The sequence below is a fragment of the Gorilla gorilla genome, chromosome 13 (assembly GCF_029281585.2).
Source record: "Gorilla gorilla gorilla isolate KB3781 chromosome 13, NHGRI_mGorGor1-v2.1_pri, whole genome shotgun sequence".
Classification (NCBI taxonomy): domain Eukaryota; kingdom Metazoa; phylum Chordata; class Mammalia; order Primates; family Hominidae; genus Gorilla; species Gorilla gorilla.
In genome coordinates, this window is record NC_073237.2 from 92850094 (window position 1) to 92871306 (window position 21213).

General features: G+C 46.1%; 1 protein-coding gene and 1 pseudogene across 1 annotated transcript in view; one reads left to right on the forward strand and one right to left on the reverse strand.

Annotated features, from left to right (window-relative positions):
- The window catches only part of ZNF367 (zinc finger protein 367), a 32730-nt gene extending 12380 nt beyond the window's left edge, over positions 1-20350 (reverse strand). The window contains exons 1-2 of the mRNA XM_019033876.4: positions 19508-20350; positions 103-253 (exon numbers count right to left, since the gene is read on the reverse strand). Coding sequence (XP_018889421.1) covers positions 103-253; positions 19508-19924 — 568 coding nt within the window. The 5' untranslated portion in view covers positions 19925-20350. The remainder of the gene's footprint in view (positions 1-102; positions 254-19507) is intronic.
- On the forward strand, positions 9117-9794 carry LOC109028152 (ribosome biogenesis protein NSA2 homolog; annotated as a pseudogene).
- Positions 20351-21213: the final 863 nt, after the last annotated feature.

A 21213-nucleotide genomic window follows, 5' to 3' on the forward strand; every position in this document is an offset into this window, starting at 1 on the left:
AGATCGCGCCACTGCACTCCAGCCTGGGCAACAGAGCCAGACTATCTCAAAAAAAAAAAAAGTGTTACTTCTGGCAGTCTCTATAAAATTTGCTCAACTTACCTGTATGAGTCCTTTTGTGAGCCTGGAGCGATTTCTCCCGTGGAAACACCCTATTACAGATGTTACAACGGATTCTGCTGGATGAATGCTCTCCTTCATTTATTAAATCGCGGACAGTATCTGCTCTGGGCCTACCACGTCGGATTCCATCCTGTTGATAATTTTTATAAACATTAATATAATTTATTTAACTCTACTCATTAAAGCAACGTATCATAATATAACTTTTAAAAATCTTTCTTGGGAGCTGGGCGCAGCAGCACACACTTATAGTCCCAGCTATTTAGGAGGCTGAGGTAGGAGGATCGCTTGAGGCCAGGAGTTCGAAGCAACATAGCACAAAACATTTTTGTTTTGTCTCTAAAAACAAAGCAAAAGTCTTTCTTAAGGGACATCAGTAAAAATGGTGAGGCAGGTAACTCCAATGGCCCATCCCTCCACAGATGACTGAAAAATCAAGCAAAAACTGTCAGATCAGCTTTGTCACAACTCCAGAAAATACATTTATAGCAACTCAGCAAACTGAATAAAAAAGCAACTTGAAACAGTAGAAAAGCTTTGCAGCATTTTGACTTGCCCTCTCTCTTTCCCTTCCCCAGTGGCAGTCTTGAAGACAGCAGCCTGCATTCTCAGTCTGGGAACCTACTCCTTTAGTCCCTGCTTCCAGAGGGAGAAGTTCTGAAAGAATTGCGTTTGCCTGTTTTGAGCCTGCGGGTTACCTAAAGGACTGACACAAGGCATTGGTCTTTGTTTTCCCTAACTTGGAATAGGGCAGAGAGGTGTCTCTTCAGAGGGTATTGCTCAAAAAACTTGTAAGGCAAATCATCTGCAGCCACCTGGGGCAAAAGATTTCAGTTGAGGCAAACAGACACACCAACAGCCTGAGAGGAAAAGCTGGGAGAAAGTTTCTTTTGGAAATTAGGGCATTCAACAATGTCCACTTATACTAAGGTTAGGAATTTAGAAAGTCATGCATATATGCCCAGGGCAGGAAGCATGCTCAGAAAAGATCTGAAAAGACCCTTTAGCTGAACTTTCGGCTCAGCACAAGCAGGAAATGAAGCTAGAGTAGAGTTGTAAACAGCAGGGCTAAGCAACCACAGTGTCCCCCAACACAGCCATTCTGCAAAGACTGGGAGAAGGTGGTTGTCCTCCTTTCTTTCAACTCTTTTTTGCGGGATGGTGGAGGGAAGCTCTAGGTATTCAAAAAAGTCTGGCAAAACACTAGTGGTGGCTCAGCCTATAATCCCAGTGACTCAGGTGGGAGGATCACTTGAGCAAAGGAGTTCAAGGCTACAGTGAGTTATGATGCCCCTGCACTGTAGCCTGAGTGACAGAGTGAGACCCCATCTCTAAAAAACAAAAAACAAAGTGCCGGGCGTGGTGGCTTACGCCTATAATCCCAGCACTTTGAGAGGCTGAGGCCAGTGGATCACCTGAGGTCAGGAGTTCAAGACCAGCCTGGCCAACATGGCGAAACCCCATCTCTACTAAAAATACAAAAATTAGCCAGGCATAGTGGCACACACCACTAGTCCCAGCTACTCAGGAGGCTGACGCAGGAGAATTGCTTGAACCCGAGAGGTGGAGGTTGCAGTGAGCTGAGATCGCGCCACTGCACCCTGGCCTGGGTGACAGAGCGAGACTCCATCTCAAACAAACAAAAAAAGCATCAGCTGAACACAGGCTAAGAAAGAGACTTTAGAGAACAAACACAACAAAGAACACAGAATTTAGAAAGAGTTTAGAACACTCACTAAACAACTACAACTCACAGCAAACAACAAAAACTCAGAAGGAAGGGTCTGATTTCCGGAATCACCACATTATAATATTCAAAACATCCAGTTTTCAACAAAATGTTACAAAGCATATGAAGAAATAAAAACAGTATGGTACATACACAGGAGAAATTAACACAAAGAGACTGAGAAGAAGAACAGACACTGGACTTACTAGACAAAGATTTTAAATCAACTGTCTTAAATGTGTTCAATGAGCTAATGGAAATGATGGACAAAGAATAACAAGAAGCCTGGGTAACATAGCAAGACCCCCTCTCTAAAAGGAATAAAAATAAATTAGCCAGGCATGGTGGCACTTCTCCCAAGCTACTTGGGAGGCTGAGGTGGGAAAATTACTTGACCCTGCAAGGTCAAGGCTGCAGTGAGCCATGATTACACCACTGCTCTCCAGCCTGGGCAATAGAGCAAGACTCTGTCTCAAAAAAAAAAAAAAAAAAAAAAGGAAAAGAAAAAGGAAAAAGAATGACAAGAAACCAGGAGAACAATGTCTCAGCAAAGAGACAGAAATTATAAAAAAGAACCAAATAGATATCCTGGAGCTGAAACGTACAATAACTAAAACAAACAAAAAAAACTTCACTAGAGGATTTCAATGGCAGATTTGAACTGACAGAACAATCAGCCAACTTGAAGATAGGTCAGTTGAATTTATCCAGTCTGAAGAACAGAAAGAAAAAAGAAGGAAGGGAAATCAACAGAGTCTACGATGCCTATGGAACACTATCAAGCATACCAACATACATATAACTGGAGTCATAGAGGCAAGAGAGGAAAGGGAAAGAATATTTGAAGAAATAATGACGGAAAACTTCCCAAATTTGATATGACACAAATCTAAACATCCAAGAAGCTCAATACACTTCAAGAAAAATAAAGGGATCCACACCAAGACATTTTGTAATCAAACTGTCAAATGACAAAAAGAATCTTGAAAGCAGCAAGAAAGTAGTGACTTGGATAAGCACCGTGGCTCAAGCCTATAATCCCAACACTTTGGGAGGCCAAGGCAGGAGGATCACTTGAATCCAGGAGTTTGAGACCAGCCTGGGAAACATAAGGAGACCTCATGTCTACAAATAATTTAAAAATTATCCAAGTGTGGGGGTACACGCCTGTGGTCCCAGCTACTCAGGAGGCTGAGGAAGGAGGATCAGCTGAGCCTGGGAGGTCAAGGCTGCAATGAGCCATGATCCTGCCACTGGACTTCAGCCTGGGGACAAAACAAGACCAGGCCTCAAAAGGAAAAGTGGTTCATCATGTAAAAGGGGTCCTCGATAAGATTAACAGCTGATTGGGAGGCCAAGGTGGGCAGATCACAATGTCAGGAGCTCGAGACCAGCCTGACCAACATGGCGAAACCCTGTCTCTACTAAAACTACAAAAATTAGGCCGGGCACAGTGGCTCAAGCCTGTAATCCCAGCACTTTGGGAAGCCGAGGCGGGCAGATCACCTGAGGTCAAGAGTTCAAGACCAGCCTCAACATGGAGAAACCCTGTCTCTACTAAAAATACAAAATTAGCCAGGCATGGTGGTGCATGCCTGTAATCCCAGCTACTCGGGAGGCTGAGGCAGGAGAATTGCTTGAACCTGGGAGGCAGAGGTTGCGGTGAGCCAAGATCGCACCATTGCACTCCAGCCTGGGCAACAAGAGCGAAGCTCCGTCTCAAAAAAAAAAAAAAAAAAAAAATTAGCCAGGTGTGGTGGCGCACACCTGTAATCCCAGCTACTCAGGAAGCTGAGGCAGGAGAATCGCTTGAACCTGGGAGATGAAGGTTGCAGTAAGCCAAGATTGCGCCCCTGCACTCCAGCCTAGCAGACAGTGTGAGATGCCATCTCAAAAAAAAAAAAAATTTTTTTTTAAATTAGCAAGGTGCAGAGGTGTGTGCCTATAGTCCCAGCTACTCAAGAGGCTGAGGCAGGAGGATCACTTGAGCCCAGGAGTTCAAGGCTATAGTGAGCTATGATCACACCACTGCACTCCAGCCTGGGCAACAGAGCAAGACCCTATCTCTTAAATTCCAGCACTTTGGGAGGCTGAGGTGGGCAGGGCACGAGGTCAAGAGATCAAGACCAACCTGGCCAACATGGTGAAACCCTGACTCTACTAAAAATGCAAAAATTAGCTGGGCATGGTGGCACGCGCCTATAGTCCCAGCTACTCAGGAGGCTGAGGCAGGAGAATCACTTGAACCCAGAAGGCGGAGGTTGCAGTGAGCCGAGTTCGCACCACTGCACTCCAGCCTGGCGACGGAGCTAGACTCCATCTCCAAAAAAAAGAAAGAAAGAAACAAAAGAAAAGAAGAAAGAAAGAACTGTGAAAGGACAGAAAAACTTATAACTTTTAGAAATACATATACACCTAAGAACAGAGCCTCCTGCAAAAGGTGACAGAATTAAAAGGAGAAATAGTTCAAAAACAGCTGGAGTCTTCAATACCCTACTTCCTTTACTTCTTTCTTTTTTTTTTTTTTTTTTTTTTTTTGAGACAGGTTCTCACTCTTGTTGCCCAGGCTGGAGTGCAGTGGTGCAGTCTCAGCTCACTGCAACCTCCACCTCCCAGGTTCAAGCGATTCTCCTGCCTCAGCCTCCCGAGCAGCTGGGATTACAAGTGCCCACCACCACGCCTGGCTATTTTTTTTTTTTTTTTTTTGTATTTTTAGTAGAGACGGTTTCACCTTGTTGGCCAGGCTGGTCTTGAACTCCTGGCCTCAAGTGATCCGCCCCCCTCGGCCTCCCGGAGTGTTGGGATTACAGGCGTGAGCCCCTGTGCCCAGTTAATACCCTACTTTCAATAATGAATAAGACAACTAGGCAGAAGATCCACAAAGATATTCTCCAACATAGACCATACGTTAGACCACAAAAAAGTCTCAATAAATTTTAAAAGACTGAAAGCATTCCAAGTATCTTCTCTGACCTCATGGAATGAAACTTTACAGAAGGAAAACAGGAACAAATATATAGAAATTAAACAACACATTTTTTTTTTTTTTTTGAGACGGAGTCTTGCTCTGTTGCCCAGGCCCGAGTGCAGTGGCATGATCTCAGCTCATTGCAACCTCCACCTCCCGGGTTCCAGCAATTCTCCTGCCTCAGCCTCCTGAGCAGCTGGGACTATAGGTGTGCATCACCACACCCAGATAATTTTTGTATTTTTAGTAGAGACATGGTTTCACCATATTGACCAGGCTGGTCTTGAACTCCTGACCTCGTGATCCACCCGCCTTGGCCTCCCAAAGTGCTGGAATTACAAGCATGAGCCCCCGTGCCTGGCCCAACACACTCTTAAATAGCCGATGGGTCAAAGAAGAAATCACAAGGGAAAAAAGAAAATACCTTGACACAAATAATACCAAAAACACAACATACCAAACTTATAGGATACAATTCAAGAATTAGATGACTTAAAATTGATAAGATAGCAATGCTATCCAAAGCAATCTTACAGCCACAATGCAATCTCTATTAAAATTCCAGGGGTTTTTTTTCTTTTTTTTTTTCTTGCAGAAATGGAAAAGGCTATTCTCAAGTTCATATGGAATTATAGGAGGCTCCAAATAGCCAAAATAATCTTGAAAAAGAGAACAAAACAGGAGGACTCACACTTCCCAATTTCAAAACTTACTACTAAGCACTGGCAATTAAGACAGTGTGGTAATGGCGTAAGGAAAGACATAGAGCAATGAAATAAAATTTAGAGTACAGAACCTAACCTATATATGAAAGGCCAATTGATTTTCAACAAGGGACCCAAGAACATTCAACACAGAAAGAATAGCCTCTTTAACAAATGGTTCTGGGATAACTGGATTTCCATATACAAAAGGATAAAGTTAGACCCCTACCTTACACTATATACAAAAACTAACTCAAAATGTACCACAGAGCTAAACATAAGAACTAAAACTATAGAGCTCTTAGCTGGACACGGTAGCCCATGCCTGTGATCCCAGCACTTTGAGAGGCCGAGGTGGGTGGATTGTTTCAGCCCAAAAATTCGAGATCAGCCTGGGCAACATGGTGAAATCTCATTTCTACCAAAAATACAAAAAGTTAGCAGAGCAGGGTGGCACATGCCTGGAGTCCCAGCTACTCAGGAGGCAGAGGTTGCAGTGAGCCAAGATCATGCCACTGCATTCCAGCCTGGGCAACAGAGTGAGACCCTGTCTCAAAAAAACAAAAACAACGCCGGGCGCGGTGGCTCACGCCTGTAATCCCAGCACTTTGGGAGGCCGAGGCGGGCGGATCACGAGGTCAGGAGATCAAGACCATCCTGGCTAACACGATGAAACCCCGTTTCTACTAAAAGTACAAAAACTTGGCCAGGCGCAGTGGCTCACGCCTGTAATCCCAGCACTTTGAGAGGCTGAGGCGAGTGGATTACGAGGTCAAGAGATCGAGACCATCCTGGCTAACATGGTGCAACCCCGTCTCTACTAAAAATAAAAAAATTAGCCGGGCGCGGTGGCGGGCACATGTAGTCCCAGCTACTCGGGAGGCTGAGGCAGGAGAATGGCGTGAACCCGAGAGGCGGAGCTTGCAGTGAGCCGAGATCACGCCACTGCACTCCAGCCTAGGCAACAGAGTGAGCCAAGATCACACCACTGCACTCCAGCCTGGGCAACAAAGCGAGCCTCCATCTCCAAAAAAAAAAAAAAAAAAAAAAAAAAAAGACTGTAATGCTCTTAAAATAAAAACAGGGATGACTCTTCTTGACTTTGTATTTTTTTAATGGATTCTTAGATATGGCACCAAGAGCTAAGCAACAAAAAAATAAATTGGACTGAATCAAAATGTAAAACTTTTGTACATCAAAGGACATTACAAAGAAAACGAAAGGCCATCCTACAGAATGGGAGATATTTATTTGCAAACCATACATCTGATAAGGGCCTAGTATCAAGGATATAAAAAGACCTCTTAGAACTCAACAACAACAAAAAACACAAAAAACTCAATTAAAAAATAGGCAAATGACTTGAACAGACATTTCTCCAAAGCAGTTATATGGCCAACAAATGCAGTTATATGGCCAGCAAATACATAAAAAGATGCTCAAAATCAGCCACACGCAGTGTATCACGCCAGTAATCCCAGCACTTTGGGAGGCCAAGGTGGGTGGATCACCTGAGGTCAGGAGTTCAAGACCAGCCTGGCCAACATGGTGAAACCCCGTTTCTACTAAAAATACAAAAATTAGTCAGGCATGATGGCGAGTGCCTTTAATCCCAGCTACTCAGGAAGCTGAGGCAGGAGAATCGCTTGAACCCGGAGGTTGCAGTGAGCCGAGATCACACCACTGCACTCCAGCCTGGCCAACTAAGCAAAACTCTGTCTCAAAAAAAAAAAAAAAAAAAAAAAAAAATCCTCAAAATTATTCATCATTTAGGAAAATGCTAATTGAAACCACAATGAGATACTGCTTTGCACCAACTAGGTTATACTATACTGGGAGAAAAAAAGGAAAATAAGTAGGAAATAGTTTTTTTATAAAAAATGTAGAGAAATTGGAACCATCATATACTACTGATGAGAATGTAAAATGGCTCAGCCACTGTGGAAAAGTTTGATAGTTTTGTATCGATATCATATATATACATATACATACACAATGGAATATGTATACATATATAATGAAATTATTCAGCCATGAAAATAATATGTGCTACAAAGTGGATGAACCTAAAAAACAGTATGCTAAAAAAAGAAGCCAAACACAAAAGGCAACATATTATGTGACTTCATTTAATGAAATATCCAGAATAGGTAAATCCATAGAGACAGAAAGTAGGTTGTTGGTTTCCAAGGTCTGCATGTAGTAGGGAACAGGGAATCATGGCCTAACAGATCAAGTTTTCTTTAGAGGTGATAAAAATGTTTTGGAACTCTTAGAACATTATGAATGTACTAAATGTCACTAGATTGTACACTTTAAAATGATTAATTTAATGTTATGTAATTTTACATTGATTAAAAACCTAAGGAAATCTGAATATGCTATGGGCTTCAGTTAATATTAGTGCATCAACATTGGTTCATTAATTTTTAACAAATGTACAACACTAGTGTAAGATGTTAACGGGGAAGCTGGGTGTGCAGTTTATGGGAACTCTCTGTACTACCTTCACAGCTTTTCTATACAGCTAAAACTAATATAAAATAAACATTTACTTGAAAGAAACTTTGTTTCCCAGTTAAGTGAACTTTCACATATACAAGTTACATGAAAAAAAATCATAAAAGGATCATATACAACTACTTCTAAAATGAAGATGCTTTTAGGGCTTTCAATATCAAAACTCAAAGCCTTCCAAAAGCTTAAACATCAGCCTGAAACCTTGAAGGATAGTAATAAGCTACAGCAAAATTCCCTTCAATCAGATTTTCACATTGAAAGAAAAGTTCAATCCCTACATGGATGAGTTATCTTCTAGGATAAATCATGTTTTATGAAAATCCTTAGATATTAAAATCTATATTCAGCACAACTTAATGACCTGATTTCAGTCTTATACCATGAATATTCAAATTAGTTGTACACTTACTACTTTTATTCTGAAAGTCTAAAGAAAGTTTTCAAAAGATTTAATGAAGTCTTTACCTATTTTTCCTTTAGTCTTTAGATACAGGCAGCGTACTAAACAGGAACACCTAAAAATTATTAATAACTGAAGAAATATGTTTTATGTTGGTAAATTCTCATTAGCCATTACAGTTAACTTTTTTAATGATTAAGACCGTGGGGGCCGGGCACAGTGGCTCACGCCTGTAATCCCAGCACTTTGGGGGGCCGAGGGGGGCGGATCACGAGGTCAACAGATCGAGACCATCCTGGCTAACACAGTGAAACCCCATCTCTACTAAAAAAATACAAAAAATTAGCCGGGCGTGGTGGCGGGTGCCTGTAGTCCCAGCTACTCGGGAGGCTGAGGCAGGAGAATGGCGTGAACCCGGGAGGCAGAGCTTGCAGTCAGCCGAGATCGCACCACTGCACTCCAGCCTGGGTGACAGAGCAAAGACTCCATCTCAAAAAAAAAAAAAAAAAAAAAAAAAAAGAACGTGGGGGTCAGGCACAGCGGCTCACATCTGTAATCCTAGCACTTTGGGAGTCTGAGGTGATAGGGTCGCTTGAGGCCGGAAGTTAGAGACCAACCTGGGCAACATAGCAAGACCCCATCTCTATTATTAAATAAATAAATAGCTTTCCTGTCCCGGCCTGCGTAGCATGGGCTTGTGGGTCTTTGAGACTCGAAAATTGAGAGCATTTTCGCACCCCAGGGGCTGCTCCTGGCGGCTCTGCGGCCGTCACCATGCCACAGAACGAATATATTGAATTACACCGTAAACGCTATGGATACCGTTTGGATTACCATGAGAAAAAGAGAAAGAAGGAAAGTCGAGAGGCTCATGAACGTTCAAAGAAGGCAAAGAAAATGATTGGTCTGAAGGCTAAGCTTTAACATAAACAGCGCCATGCTGAGAAAATACAAATGAAAAAAAGACTATCAAAGATGCATGAAAAGAAAAACACCAAACAAAAGAATGATGAAAAGACTCCACAGGGAGCAGTACCTGCCTATCTGCTGGACAGAGAGGGACAATCTCGAGCTAAAGTACTTTCCAATATGATTAAACAGAAACGAAAAGAGAAGGCGGGAAAATGGGAAGTCCCTCTGCCTAAAGTACATGCCCAGGGAGAAGCAGAAGTATTAAAAGTTATTCGAACAGGAAAGAAGGCATGGAAGAGGATAGTTACTAACGTGTGCTTTGTTGGAGATGGCTTTACAAGAAAACCACCTAAATATGAAAGATTCACCAGGCCAATGAGACGGGGTTTCACCGTGTTAGCCAGGATGGTCTCGATCTCTCTGATCCGCCCGCCTTAGCCTCCCAAAGTGCTAGAATTACAGGCATGAGCCACCATGCCCAGCCAACGTGAGTAATTTTTAATAGATTAAAATATTGGCAAATAGCCTGTTTCTGTAAATAAAGTTTTAATGGAACACAAAATAAATAAATTAATTAATTAATAAATAAACATTGGACACAGGAAGGGGAACATCACACACCGGGCCTGTCGCGGGGTGGGGGGAGGGGGGAGGGATAGCATTAGGAGATATATCTAATGTAAATGACGAGTTAATGGGTGCAGCACACCAACATGGCACATGTATACATATGTAACAAACCTGCACGTTGTGCACATGTACCCTAGAACTTAAAGTATAATAAATAAATAAATAAATAATATTTTTTAAAAAACAATGTGGGAAGGCTACATATACAAAAGAAATGAAAACAGAATCTCAAAGAGATATTTGCACATCTGTGTTCATTGCAACATTATTCACAATCGATAGCAACCCAAATGTCCACTGACTGATGAATGGATAAATAGTGCTATATACAGTTTAGCCTAAGCAAACTCAGTGTGTTAGTAACAATGGAAAACTACTCAGCCTTCAGAAAGATGGAAATCCTGCCATATGCCATAACATGGATGAACCTTTAGGAAATTACGCTAAGTAAAACAAACCAGTGACAAAAAGGCAAATACTGCATAATTTTACCTATATGAGGTATCTGAGGTCATCAAACTCTTAGAAGAGTGGTGGTGGCCAGGGACTAGAGAGGGGCGGGGGAAAGGCAAGTTCAGTGAGTATAGTTTGTTTTACAAGATGAATAAATTCTAGGGACTTGTTGCACAACCGTTCACATATAGTCAACACTACTGTACTGTATACTTAAAAATGGTTAAGGTAGAAAATATTATCGGGTTTTTGCCACAATTTTTAAAATGTCAGAAGGCACTGTGGCAGATATTATTGCAAAAACATTCACTGCCCCTTTCACTGTGGGTCCAGAGTGCAACTTAGCCATATGACTTGCTTTGGCCAATAAAATGTGAGTGAAAATAGCATGTGTAGTTTGGATGTTTGTCCCCTCCAAATCTCATGTTGAAATTTGATCCCCAGTATTGGAGGCGGAGCCTAGTGGAACGTGTCTGGGTCATAAAGACAGATCCCTCATGAACATCTAGACGCTGTGCTTGCTCATATTACCATGAGATCTGACTGTTAAGAAAAGCCTGTTACTTCCTCCCCTACCTCTTGTTCCCTCTCTCACCATGTGAAACCTGCTCCCCTTCGCCTTCTGCCATGATTCGAAGCTCCCTGAGGTCCCTCACCAGAAGCAGATTCTGGTGCCATGCCTCTGGTACAGCCTGCAGAACTACAAGCCAAATAAACCTATTTTCCTCATAAATCACCCACCTTCAGGTATTCTTTTATAGCAATGCAAAATGGACTAATACAACATACGGTTCTACCATCTCTGTTTTCTCTCTGCTTTGAGACCCATCTGTCCCAGCTTGGAGAGATTCCTTCAGGATCCTAGAATGAACAGAATGTGGAGCACACCAGTGGTCAACCCTCCCAGGACACATAACATGAGCCATGTTGAGGCTGAGACTGCCATCTTGAAGTTGCATTCTGCAGCCTGCTTTTTAGCCTGAGCTAACTGACTCAGTGGGTTAGTAACGAATATCTGTTGACGAAACAAAAAGCTCATCAACCTTACTTAATTACTCAAGAAATGCCCATGCATAATGAAACAGGAATTAGCAAGATCCTAAATGGACCATGACTTATTAAAGTACAAATTAACAAATCAACTTGTGGCCATGATTGGTGGTCATCAAATTCTTTCATCTTCTTTACTCCTTGGCTGTGATCCTCAGTAACCACATATAGCTCAAGTCTTGCTTGCTAAAATTACTAACACAGAGTCAGACAGAAGGAGCTACACAGGAGTGAAATCTTTATTGCCATCATTTATTAAGCCACAATAATTTCATGGATTATTGCTGGTTATGGTCATATCATGAATAATTGTTTTAATAAGTACAAAATAAATATAAAAGAATATAGCGTCTGTGATCAATAAAAATAGGAGCTGATTCTGTTAAGAAAGAAATAGAACATGAAATCAGGTCAATTAAAAACCACAGGCCAGGCGCGGTGGCTCACGCCTGTAATCCCAGCACTTTGGGAGGTCGAGGTGGGTGGATCACGAGGTCAGGAGATCGAGACCATGGTGAAACCCTGTCTCTACTAAAAATGCAAAAAATTTAGCTGGGCGCAGTGGCGGGCGCCTGTAGTCCCAGCTACTCGGGAGGCTGAGGCAGAATGGCGTGGACCCGGGAGGCGGAGGTTGCAGTGGGCCGAGATCGCACCACTGCACTCCAGCCTGGGCGACAGAGTGAAACTGTGTCTCAAAAAAAAAAAAGCCATAGGCCTGGCTGGGCGTGGTGGCTCACGCCTGTAATCCCAGCACTTTGGGAGGCCGAGGCGGGTGGATCACGCGGTCAGGAGATCGAGACCATCCTGGTTAACACGGTGAAATCCCGTCTCTACTAAAAAATACAAAAAATTAGCCGGGCGTGGTGGCGGGCGCCTGTAGTCCCAGCTACTCGGGAGGCTGAGGCAGGAGAATGGCGTGAATCCAGGAGGCGGAGCTTGCAGTGAGCCGAGATGGCACCATTGCACTCCAGCCTGGGCGACAGAGCGAGACTCCGTCTCAAAAAAAAAAAAAAAAACCATAGACCAGGCACGGTGGCTCACGGCTGTAATCCCAACACTTGGGGAGGCCGAGGCGGGTGGATCACAAGGTCAACAGATCGAGACCATCCTGGCCAACATGGTGAAACTCCGTCTCTACTAAAAATACAAAAAAAAAAATTAGCTGGGTGTGGTGGCACGCGCCTATAGTCCCAGCTACTTGGGAGGCTGAGGAAGGAGAACCGCTTGAACCCGGGAGACAGAGGTTGCAGTAACCTGAGATTGCACCACTGCACTCCAGCCTGGCAACAGAGCGAGACTCCGTCAAAAACAAAACAAAACAAAACAAAAAAACCATAGTGGCTGGCCACAGTGGCTCACGCCTGTAATCCCAACACTTTTAAGAGGCCAAGGCAAGAGGATCACTTGAACTCGGAATTCAAGACCAGCCTGGACAACATAGTGTGACTCCATCTCTACAAAAAAAAAAAAAAAAACATAGCCAGGTGTGGTGGCATACACCTGTGGTCCCATACTCAGGAGGATCACTTGAACCCGGTAGGCCAAGGCGGCAGTGAGCCATGATTGCGCCACTGTACTCCAGCCTGGGCGACAGAGTGAGACCTTGTCTCAAAACAAACAAACAAACAAAAAAACCTTAGTGATACAAGTCCTCTGCCATAAAAGGATCCCTTTCCTAGTATTTTTAAATATGTAAGAAAGGCTGGGTGTAGTGGCTCATGCCTGTAATCCCACTGCTTGGGAATTTGAGGCAGGAGAATTGCTTGAGTCCAAGAGTTTGAGATCAGCCTGGGCAGCATAGCAAGACCCCTGTCTACAAAAAAAAAAAAAAGGCCAGGTGTGATATACACCTGAAGTCCCAGCTACTCAGGAGGCTGAGGTGGGAGGATCACTTGAGGCTGAGGTGGGAGGATCACTTGAGAGTGGGAGTTCAAGGCTGCAGTGAGCCCTAACAGTGCCACTGCACTCAGCCTGGGTGACAGAGTGAGACTTCGTCTGAAAAACATAAAAAATAAGTAAACAAATAAATATGCAAGAACATATTGCTGACTTTTGCAATTTGAAATAACTGATCAGTTAACATAAAAAAAAAAGTTAACCATATGGCTGCCTCCCAGCAACTCTAAGAGACTGTTTCTGCCACCAGCAACACATTTATATTTTCCAAATGAGAAATGGAGTGAGTGCTGAAATATACAGCATAATACAACATACTGGTCATATACAGGGAAGGGTTCACTAAGTGCATTCTTTTGGGTTTTTTTGTTTTGTTTTTGTTTTTTGAGATGGACTCTGGCTCTGTCGCCCAGGCTAGAGTACAGTGGCATGATCTCAGCTCACTGCAACCTCCGCCTCCTGGGTTCATGTGATTCTCCTGCATCAGCCTCCCAAGTAGCTGGGACTACAGGCAAGCGTCACCATGCCCAGCTAATTAATAAGTGCATTCTTTTAGCTCAGAAAATAAGACAAATAATCATATAATGCCCTAAATAAATGAATAAAGACCGTCTTTTAACAATACATATTGTTAAAAGTAACATAAGCAATGTTACTTAAAGAGGACCCTCTTCCTTTTGGCCTTAACAGTGAGAAAACCATGTTTCTAGGCATCTTCGGACAATTACAGAGTGTTACACTCAGCAGCCAAGTGCACCTGGAGGCTAAGGACAGATCTTGTCAAGACTGTTGACGATTCGCAACACAAAATTATTAAATTGCCAAAAACTTTTGCATACCTTAGTAATTATAATTTTAAAAACAATCTCCATACCTCTAGAAGGTTGATTAGTGATTTTGAAAGTGTTTAGTCATGTGATAACTAAAAAACCTAAAAGTCCTTGACACATTTTTATAAGTAGAATTCAAATAAAGGGAACAAGCACAACCTAGAAGGAAAACAAAAATAGGTCTCAGAGGGAGGCGTGTGAACCTTTTCACATTCAGATTTAGATACAAACTTCCCATGACTTGCATACATGCTTCCTAACTTGTAACTACCTACTTCCCATCCTGACCTATCTTCACAACTTCTCAAGTTTTAATTCCAGTTTATTGAATTGAGTGCACTTTTATAAAGCATCTCAATTGAGACATAGATAAGCTATACATAGTATGTATTTCTTTTTTCTTTTTCTTTTTCTTTTTTTTTTTGAGACAGAATCTCGCTTAGTCGCCCAGGCTGGAGTGCAGTGGCACAATCTCAGCTCATTGCAACCTCCGCCTCCCGGGTTCATGTGATTCTCATGCCTCAGCCTCCCGAGTAGCCAGGACTATAGGTGTGCACCACCAAGCTCGGCTAATTTTTTTGTATTTTTAGTAGAGACAGGGTTTCACCATGTTGGCCAGGTTGGTCTCAAACTCCTGGCCTCAAGTGATCCATCCACCGTGGCCTCTCAAAGTGCTGGGATTACAGGCATCAGCCAGCATGCCCGGCCAATAGTATGTATTTATGTCTACTTATCTCAGCTTAATATTTAAAAAACAAAAATAAACCCCTGAAGTCCATTTACATGTGATAGTCCCAGGAGCAGTGTAGTATAGGGACTAAGAACAGGGACTCTAGAAGGTTCCGATCAGTTCTGCCACTTACCATACAATCTTAACTAGACTTTGTCTCGGGGACTCTAATTTCTCATTCCTCATCAGGTAAACAGGATAAAATGAATTAAAGAATTCAAAATGCTCAACACAGAGCCCAGCAGTTTGCTGCTAACATTATGAAATGCTTACTCTGTGCCAGGCAATAAATAGTGCCTACTATGTTAAGATGATGTTAGGTTTAACATGGTGCTCAAACATTACTATTCATAAATACTATGAATTTACGTATTACGTATAAAGTATTTAAAAATCAGCTATTCGTAACAGTATGCACAGTCTAGGTTTTGAAGTGTTCAGGTGACACAGGAAGGGGAAGTAGGATACGGCAGCCGGTAGATCCTGCAGGGTGAATAGTATCTGAAAAGCCAGACCCCACCAGCCCCAGTGAAGAAGTAACTTCAAATGCAGTCTTAGTAGAGGGCACAGGGACAAGGTGGGGAGCCTTGGAACAACTTGTGGCAGAAGGCAGTTAGACCTGCTTTCTTCCCTCTCAGAATTCTACAATCCAGAAGAAGATAATATATAATTATATGCCAACAGTGCTAAGCAATCGTGTGATGAGCAGCCAAAATAAGCTGGTAGGTGTTCCCACAGGCGAGGGAGGCAGTGTTGGGCAGGAACAAACAAAAGAGCAAGAGAAAGCTGACACAGGGTGTGCAGGACTCAGACGCTGACACCTCCCCTGGGAGCAGTGGCAAAGAATAGACAGTAAATGAACGCAAATATTGTTCTCAAACCCACAGCTGTTAGTGCCTCTATGTGGCATATTGGGAGAATGTTATTGGCACTGGCTATATTACAGACTTGTCTCCTCTCTTCCCCAAAAATGAGCAGACTCAGCACAATTCCCTGATGATGCACATGGAGATAAAGAACTACAAGTACTTTAAAGAAGCAAAACAGTAAAACAGGCTGGGACTCTCTATCTTTGTAGTTCAGTGTATTGACCACAAATCAAACTAAGCAACTTCCTTATTTTTTTCTTTTTCCTTCTTGCCCCCACAAAGCTTAGTCTAGCTAGCAACTTTCTTAAATAAAGGTGTATTCCAGACCCTTCTGTCTTACGGTGGGAAAGCTAAATAAATGAATTTTTGGAGCTGCATGTGGATTGCTTCATCAATAGAAAGACATATTCAAATCAATTTACCAAATTTATGAAAGTTACAACAGGAAAAACTACATGAGAAAGGAAAAAAGCAGAAATATAAAACAGCCATTTCACTTTTACATGTTTTTTACAACCGTTGGTATACTTTACCTCTGAAAAGAGGTGTACAGCATGGAAATACAATTCAAACCCATGCATCTTGTTAGCAATTTTTCTTTTTTAAGACGGAGTCTCACTGTGGCCAGGCTGGAGTGCAGTGGCACGATCTCGGCTCACTGCAACCTCCGCCTCCAGGGTTCAAGTGATTCTCCTGCCTTAGCCTCCCGAGTAGCTGGGACTACAGGGGTGTGCCACCACACCCAGGTAATTTTTGTATTTTTAGTAGAGACAGGGTTTCACCATGTTGGCCAGGATGGTCTCGATCTCTTGACCTCGTGACCAGCCAGCCTCGGCCTCCCAAAGTGCTGGGATTACAGGCGTGAGCCTCCGCGCCTGGCCACAGTTAGCAATTTTTATAAAATGTCTGGGTAAGGACAAGTCTGTTTTAGGCCAAAAACAACATACCTATAGATTTCATCTATATAACATTAATCTTCTTGGGTGATCCAGAACTAGATTAATCTATAAAAATAAAACCATAAAGGCAAAATCTTACACAAGAACTTATGAATGTATGCCTTTATATTGTTCAACTACATAATCTAATTTAGTGTTTTTTTTTTAAAGACTAAAACTTATAAATGGTTAACACAAAAATACCTAGGATACCCATCCAAATTTTTTTTTTTTTTTTTCTGAGACACAGTCTTGCTCTGTCGCCTAGCCTGGAGTGCAGTGGCACGATCTCGGCTCACTGCAAGCTCCGCCTCCCGGGTTCACGCCATTCTCCTGCCTCAGCCTCCCGAGTAGGTGGGACTACAGGCGCCAGCCACCACCCCTGGCCTTTTTTTTTTTTTTTTTTTTTTTGTATTTTTAGTAGAGACGGGGTTTCACCGTGTTAGCCAGGATGGTCTCTATCTCCTGACCTTGTGATCCGCCTGCCTCGGTGTCCCAAAGTGCTTGGATTACAGGCGTGAGCCACCGTACCCGGTGGATACCCATCCATCTTACATCTCACTAGGGGCTACCTAGAGGCAGCCCAACAGCAACTGTAGCCTTTAGTAATACTCAGCAATACTATCAACGCTTCTATCGTTAGTTTTTCTTTTCTTTTTTTTTTTTTTGAGACGGAGTCTCACTCTGTCCCCCAGGCTGGAGTACAATGGCGCAATCTCGGCTCACTGCAACCGCCGCCTCCCGAGTTCTAGCAATTCTCCTGCCTCAGCCTCCCAAGTAGCTGGGATTACGGGCGCCCGCCACCACGTCCGGCTAATTTTTATATTTTTAGTAGACAGGGTTTCACCATGTTGGTCAGGCTGGTCTCGAACTCCTGGACCTCAGGTGATCCACCCGCCTCAGCCTCCCAAAGTGCTGGGATTACAGGCGTGAGCCACCGCACCTGGCAAGTTTCTTCAATTTTTGTTAAAGAGTTGAGGTCTTGCTTTGTCACCCAGGCTGAAGTGCAGTGGTGCTATCATGTCTCACTGTAGCCTCAAACTCCTGGTCTCAAGTGATCCTCCTGCCTCAACCTCCCATGTAGCTAGGTATATAGGTGCAGGCCGCCAGATGGGGTCTCACTATGTTGCCCAGGCTGGTCTTGAACTCCCGGTCTCAAGTGATTCCCCAGCCTCAGCCTCCTGAAGGGATCACAGGCATGAGCCACCTCACCAGGCTCTGTTATGGTTTTTTTTTTGTTTTTTTTGTTTTTGAGACGGATTCTCGCTCTTTTGCACAGGCTGGAGCGCAGTGGCCTGATTTCAGCTCCCTGCAAGCTCCGCCTTCCGCTTCACGCCATTCTCCTACCTCAGCCTCCCGAGTAGCTGGGACTACAGGCGCCCACCACCAAGCCCGGCTAATTTTTTGTATTTTTAGTGAAGACGGGGTTTCACCGTGTTAGCCAGGATGGTCTTGATCTCCTGACCTCGTGATCCGCCCGCCTCTGCCTCGCAAAGTTCTGGGATTACAGGCGTGAGCCACCGCACCCGGCCCAGGTTCTGTTCTTTCAAATGTTTACTGAGGTGCAGTTTCAAGAGCTGAAGTGTATAAAAACCTATAGTTTTATAACCTTATAATTGTTTAATAACAATGCCACATAAAATGTATCAATTTTCTCAAAACCCAAACAATGTAGTTTCAACATCCTTGTGACTGCATGTAAAATGATCAAACTCATTTCAACTTATACATTATGTGCTGATACAGATGCAGTTATCCACTATGTGATTTACTTGTTATCTCTTGCAAATTGCTTATCTTATACAGCCACTTAACAAATGGAACCTGGATATTACCCTTCTGTTAGCACCATTCATTCATTACACAAATATTTTTTGAGCACCTTTATTGAGCATTTACAGAATGTAAGGTAGTAAAGTCATATAGTCTTCTAGATAGAAATACTCCTGGCTCACCTGGAGCTTACAGTCTACAGAGTTCAGTATAAGTCAGCAGAAAGTCACCCCAAACTCATGCAGGACTAAAAGCCACAAAACCTCGACCTAGTCCCCGCTCTTCCACTACTGAGCTGTGCGATCGTGGGGAGTTCGCCTCACTAATCACTGTAAGCCCCAGCTCCCTGATCTGTAAAATAGGTTTGAACCAGTGGTAACGACCTTACCAGCTTTAAGCAGTCGGGACTGCAAGCAATTTTAGCGTCCCATTCCACTATGTGCTCTCAACACCTAGCAAGTAGTATGCTGGATAAACGAAAGGCAGCGAAGGCACAACTTCAGCCGCAGAACAGGCCCAGAAGTCCTTTCTTGCTCTTCGGCTGTCTCTGCGGGGCATCTTTTAACAGGGCCAGGGCGATCTGCAGTAATGGAGCAAACACTGTGCGCTCCCTTCCCTCTCGCAGTCGGTGGAACAACTCAAGGCCCTCATCCCTCTCGTTTCCTCTCGGAACTGAGGACTCGGCAGCCCGCCGGGAGGATGTCAGTGGCCGTTGACCCGGCCTCCCCAGCGACCCCGGGCCGCGCTCCCGCCCACTGCACCTGCCGCAAGGACGGTCTCCCGCGCCGCTCCCGCCTGTCACGTGACAGTCCCCCCCTCGACTGGGGCCGGTTTTTGGCGCGCGGCAGTGACGTCAGCATCCTGTCAGCCGCAGCCCCCGCCGTGGCCGGATCGACCTCGCGTTTTCAACTCCGCCCCGCCCGCCGCGCCGTTAACGGGCCCCGGCTGCCCCGCGTCCCGCCCGCCCGCCCGCGCCGCTCACCTTGAGGTGGCCGCTGTCTGGGCTGCTCGCTTCCTCCTCGTCCTCACCTCCCGAGGCGGCGGCGGAGGCCGAGGCGGCGGGCGGGGGCGCGCCCCGGCCACGAAGCCCCGAGTGCTCGGCGGCTGCGGCTGCAGGCAGGGCGGCCGAGGCGGCGGCACCCGCGGCCCCAGGGCTGAGCGTCACGTTGTGTGCGTTCTCGCCCCAGCGCCACGGGTACACCATGAAGTCGCTGAAGCCGGGGCTGGTGGGGATGAGCGGCGGCGGCGGCTCCGGCTCCCCTCCACCGCCGCACGTTGGCTTGATCGGGGTCGTCCTGATGACCGACACCAGCACCCGCTTCGGGGAGTCGTGGCAGAAGATGACGGGCGGCGGCGGCGGCGGGTTCTCCGCCATGGGCGCCTCGACGCCCCGGATCATCGCCCGGCCCGACCCGCAGCTCCGGCGGCCCCGGGCCGCACTCCTGAGCACCGCTCTGCCCCTCGCTCGCTCTGCTCCGAGTCGCAGGCTCAGTCCTGCCGGCTCATGGCAGACTGACGTTTCCCGGAATCCTGCGCAGCAGCCACCTAACTAGTTGAGCAGACGGCGCCGGCGGGCAGGGCTGGACCCCAGCCCCAGGTCAAGCGCGCCCTCCGCTCTTTGTACTCCGCAGCGCAGGCTGCAGCGGTGGGAAGCAGCGGGCGGCCCGGCCCTTGCGGTGACAGGAAAGCAGGACGCGCGGCGCTGAGCCCCCAAAAATAACAACCTGCCGCCGCGGTGCCTGCCCCGGCTTTTCCCGCGTTACATTTCGCGCCTGGGCGGAACCAGTCACCGCGAGGCCGCTGCCCGCTGGCCGCACCGGCGAGTGACAGGCGGCGCGAGCCAATGGCCAGGCCTGGCCCTCTTTCCAGCCGGCCGGGGCGGGGCCGGGTCTGCGCGCGGGTCCTTCCCACCTCGCCATTGGCTGCCGCTCTTATATTTTTTTCTGTCTGGAGGGCCAACAGCGTTCGAAACTCCAGTGGAGCGCGCGGCGTCTGCACTCGCCCGGACACACCCGCCTGCCGCCCCGCCCCGCCGTCCCTCCGCGTGGTTACTCCGGGCCAGGGAGACAGGGGCGGCGGGGAGGGCGGCAAGAGGGCGGCTGATTGGATAGCGGCGGGGCGGGGTCGGGGGGGTGATCGTTGGGCGGTGGAGGCGCGCGCCCCGCTCGGCCCCGCCCGCCGTTGGTTGTTGGGCCGCGGTTCCCGCGCGCAGGGAGTTTAAAGGGCTGGGGCCCCGCCGCCCGCCCCGCCCTCGGTCCCACCACCCGCCCGGCGGCTGGAGTCTCTGCTGCCCGAGGTCCTGATGGGCACCCGGCGTGCCTGGTTTCTTAATCGAGTTCCGTCTGCTCAGCTGTTGCACGCTCTGTGAACCAGCCCTGTCAGCACCGCCCTGACTCCCCCGGGCCGATTGTGGGCCTCCGGTTCCCCATCTGTGGAAAGGGGAGAGTTCAGGAAGTGGCCTCCGAAGTCCCTGCGGGCCGCTTGCGGCGCGGAGGCCACAAGAGCCGGGCGAGAGTAGACACTCTCACCCTGGACTGATGCCCCGAAGTTGCCTCGGGGATCCCCCAACCCCGGCGACCCCGCTCTACCGAGCGGCTGCTCCGGGAGTCGGGGCAGCGCCCCACTTTGCTCGGCCCCCACCTGCCCCGGCCGCGTCCTCGTACTCGCGCCGGGACGCGCGGAGCCCCA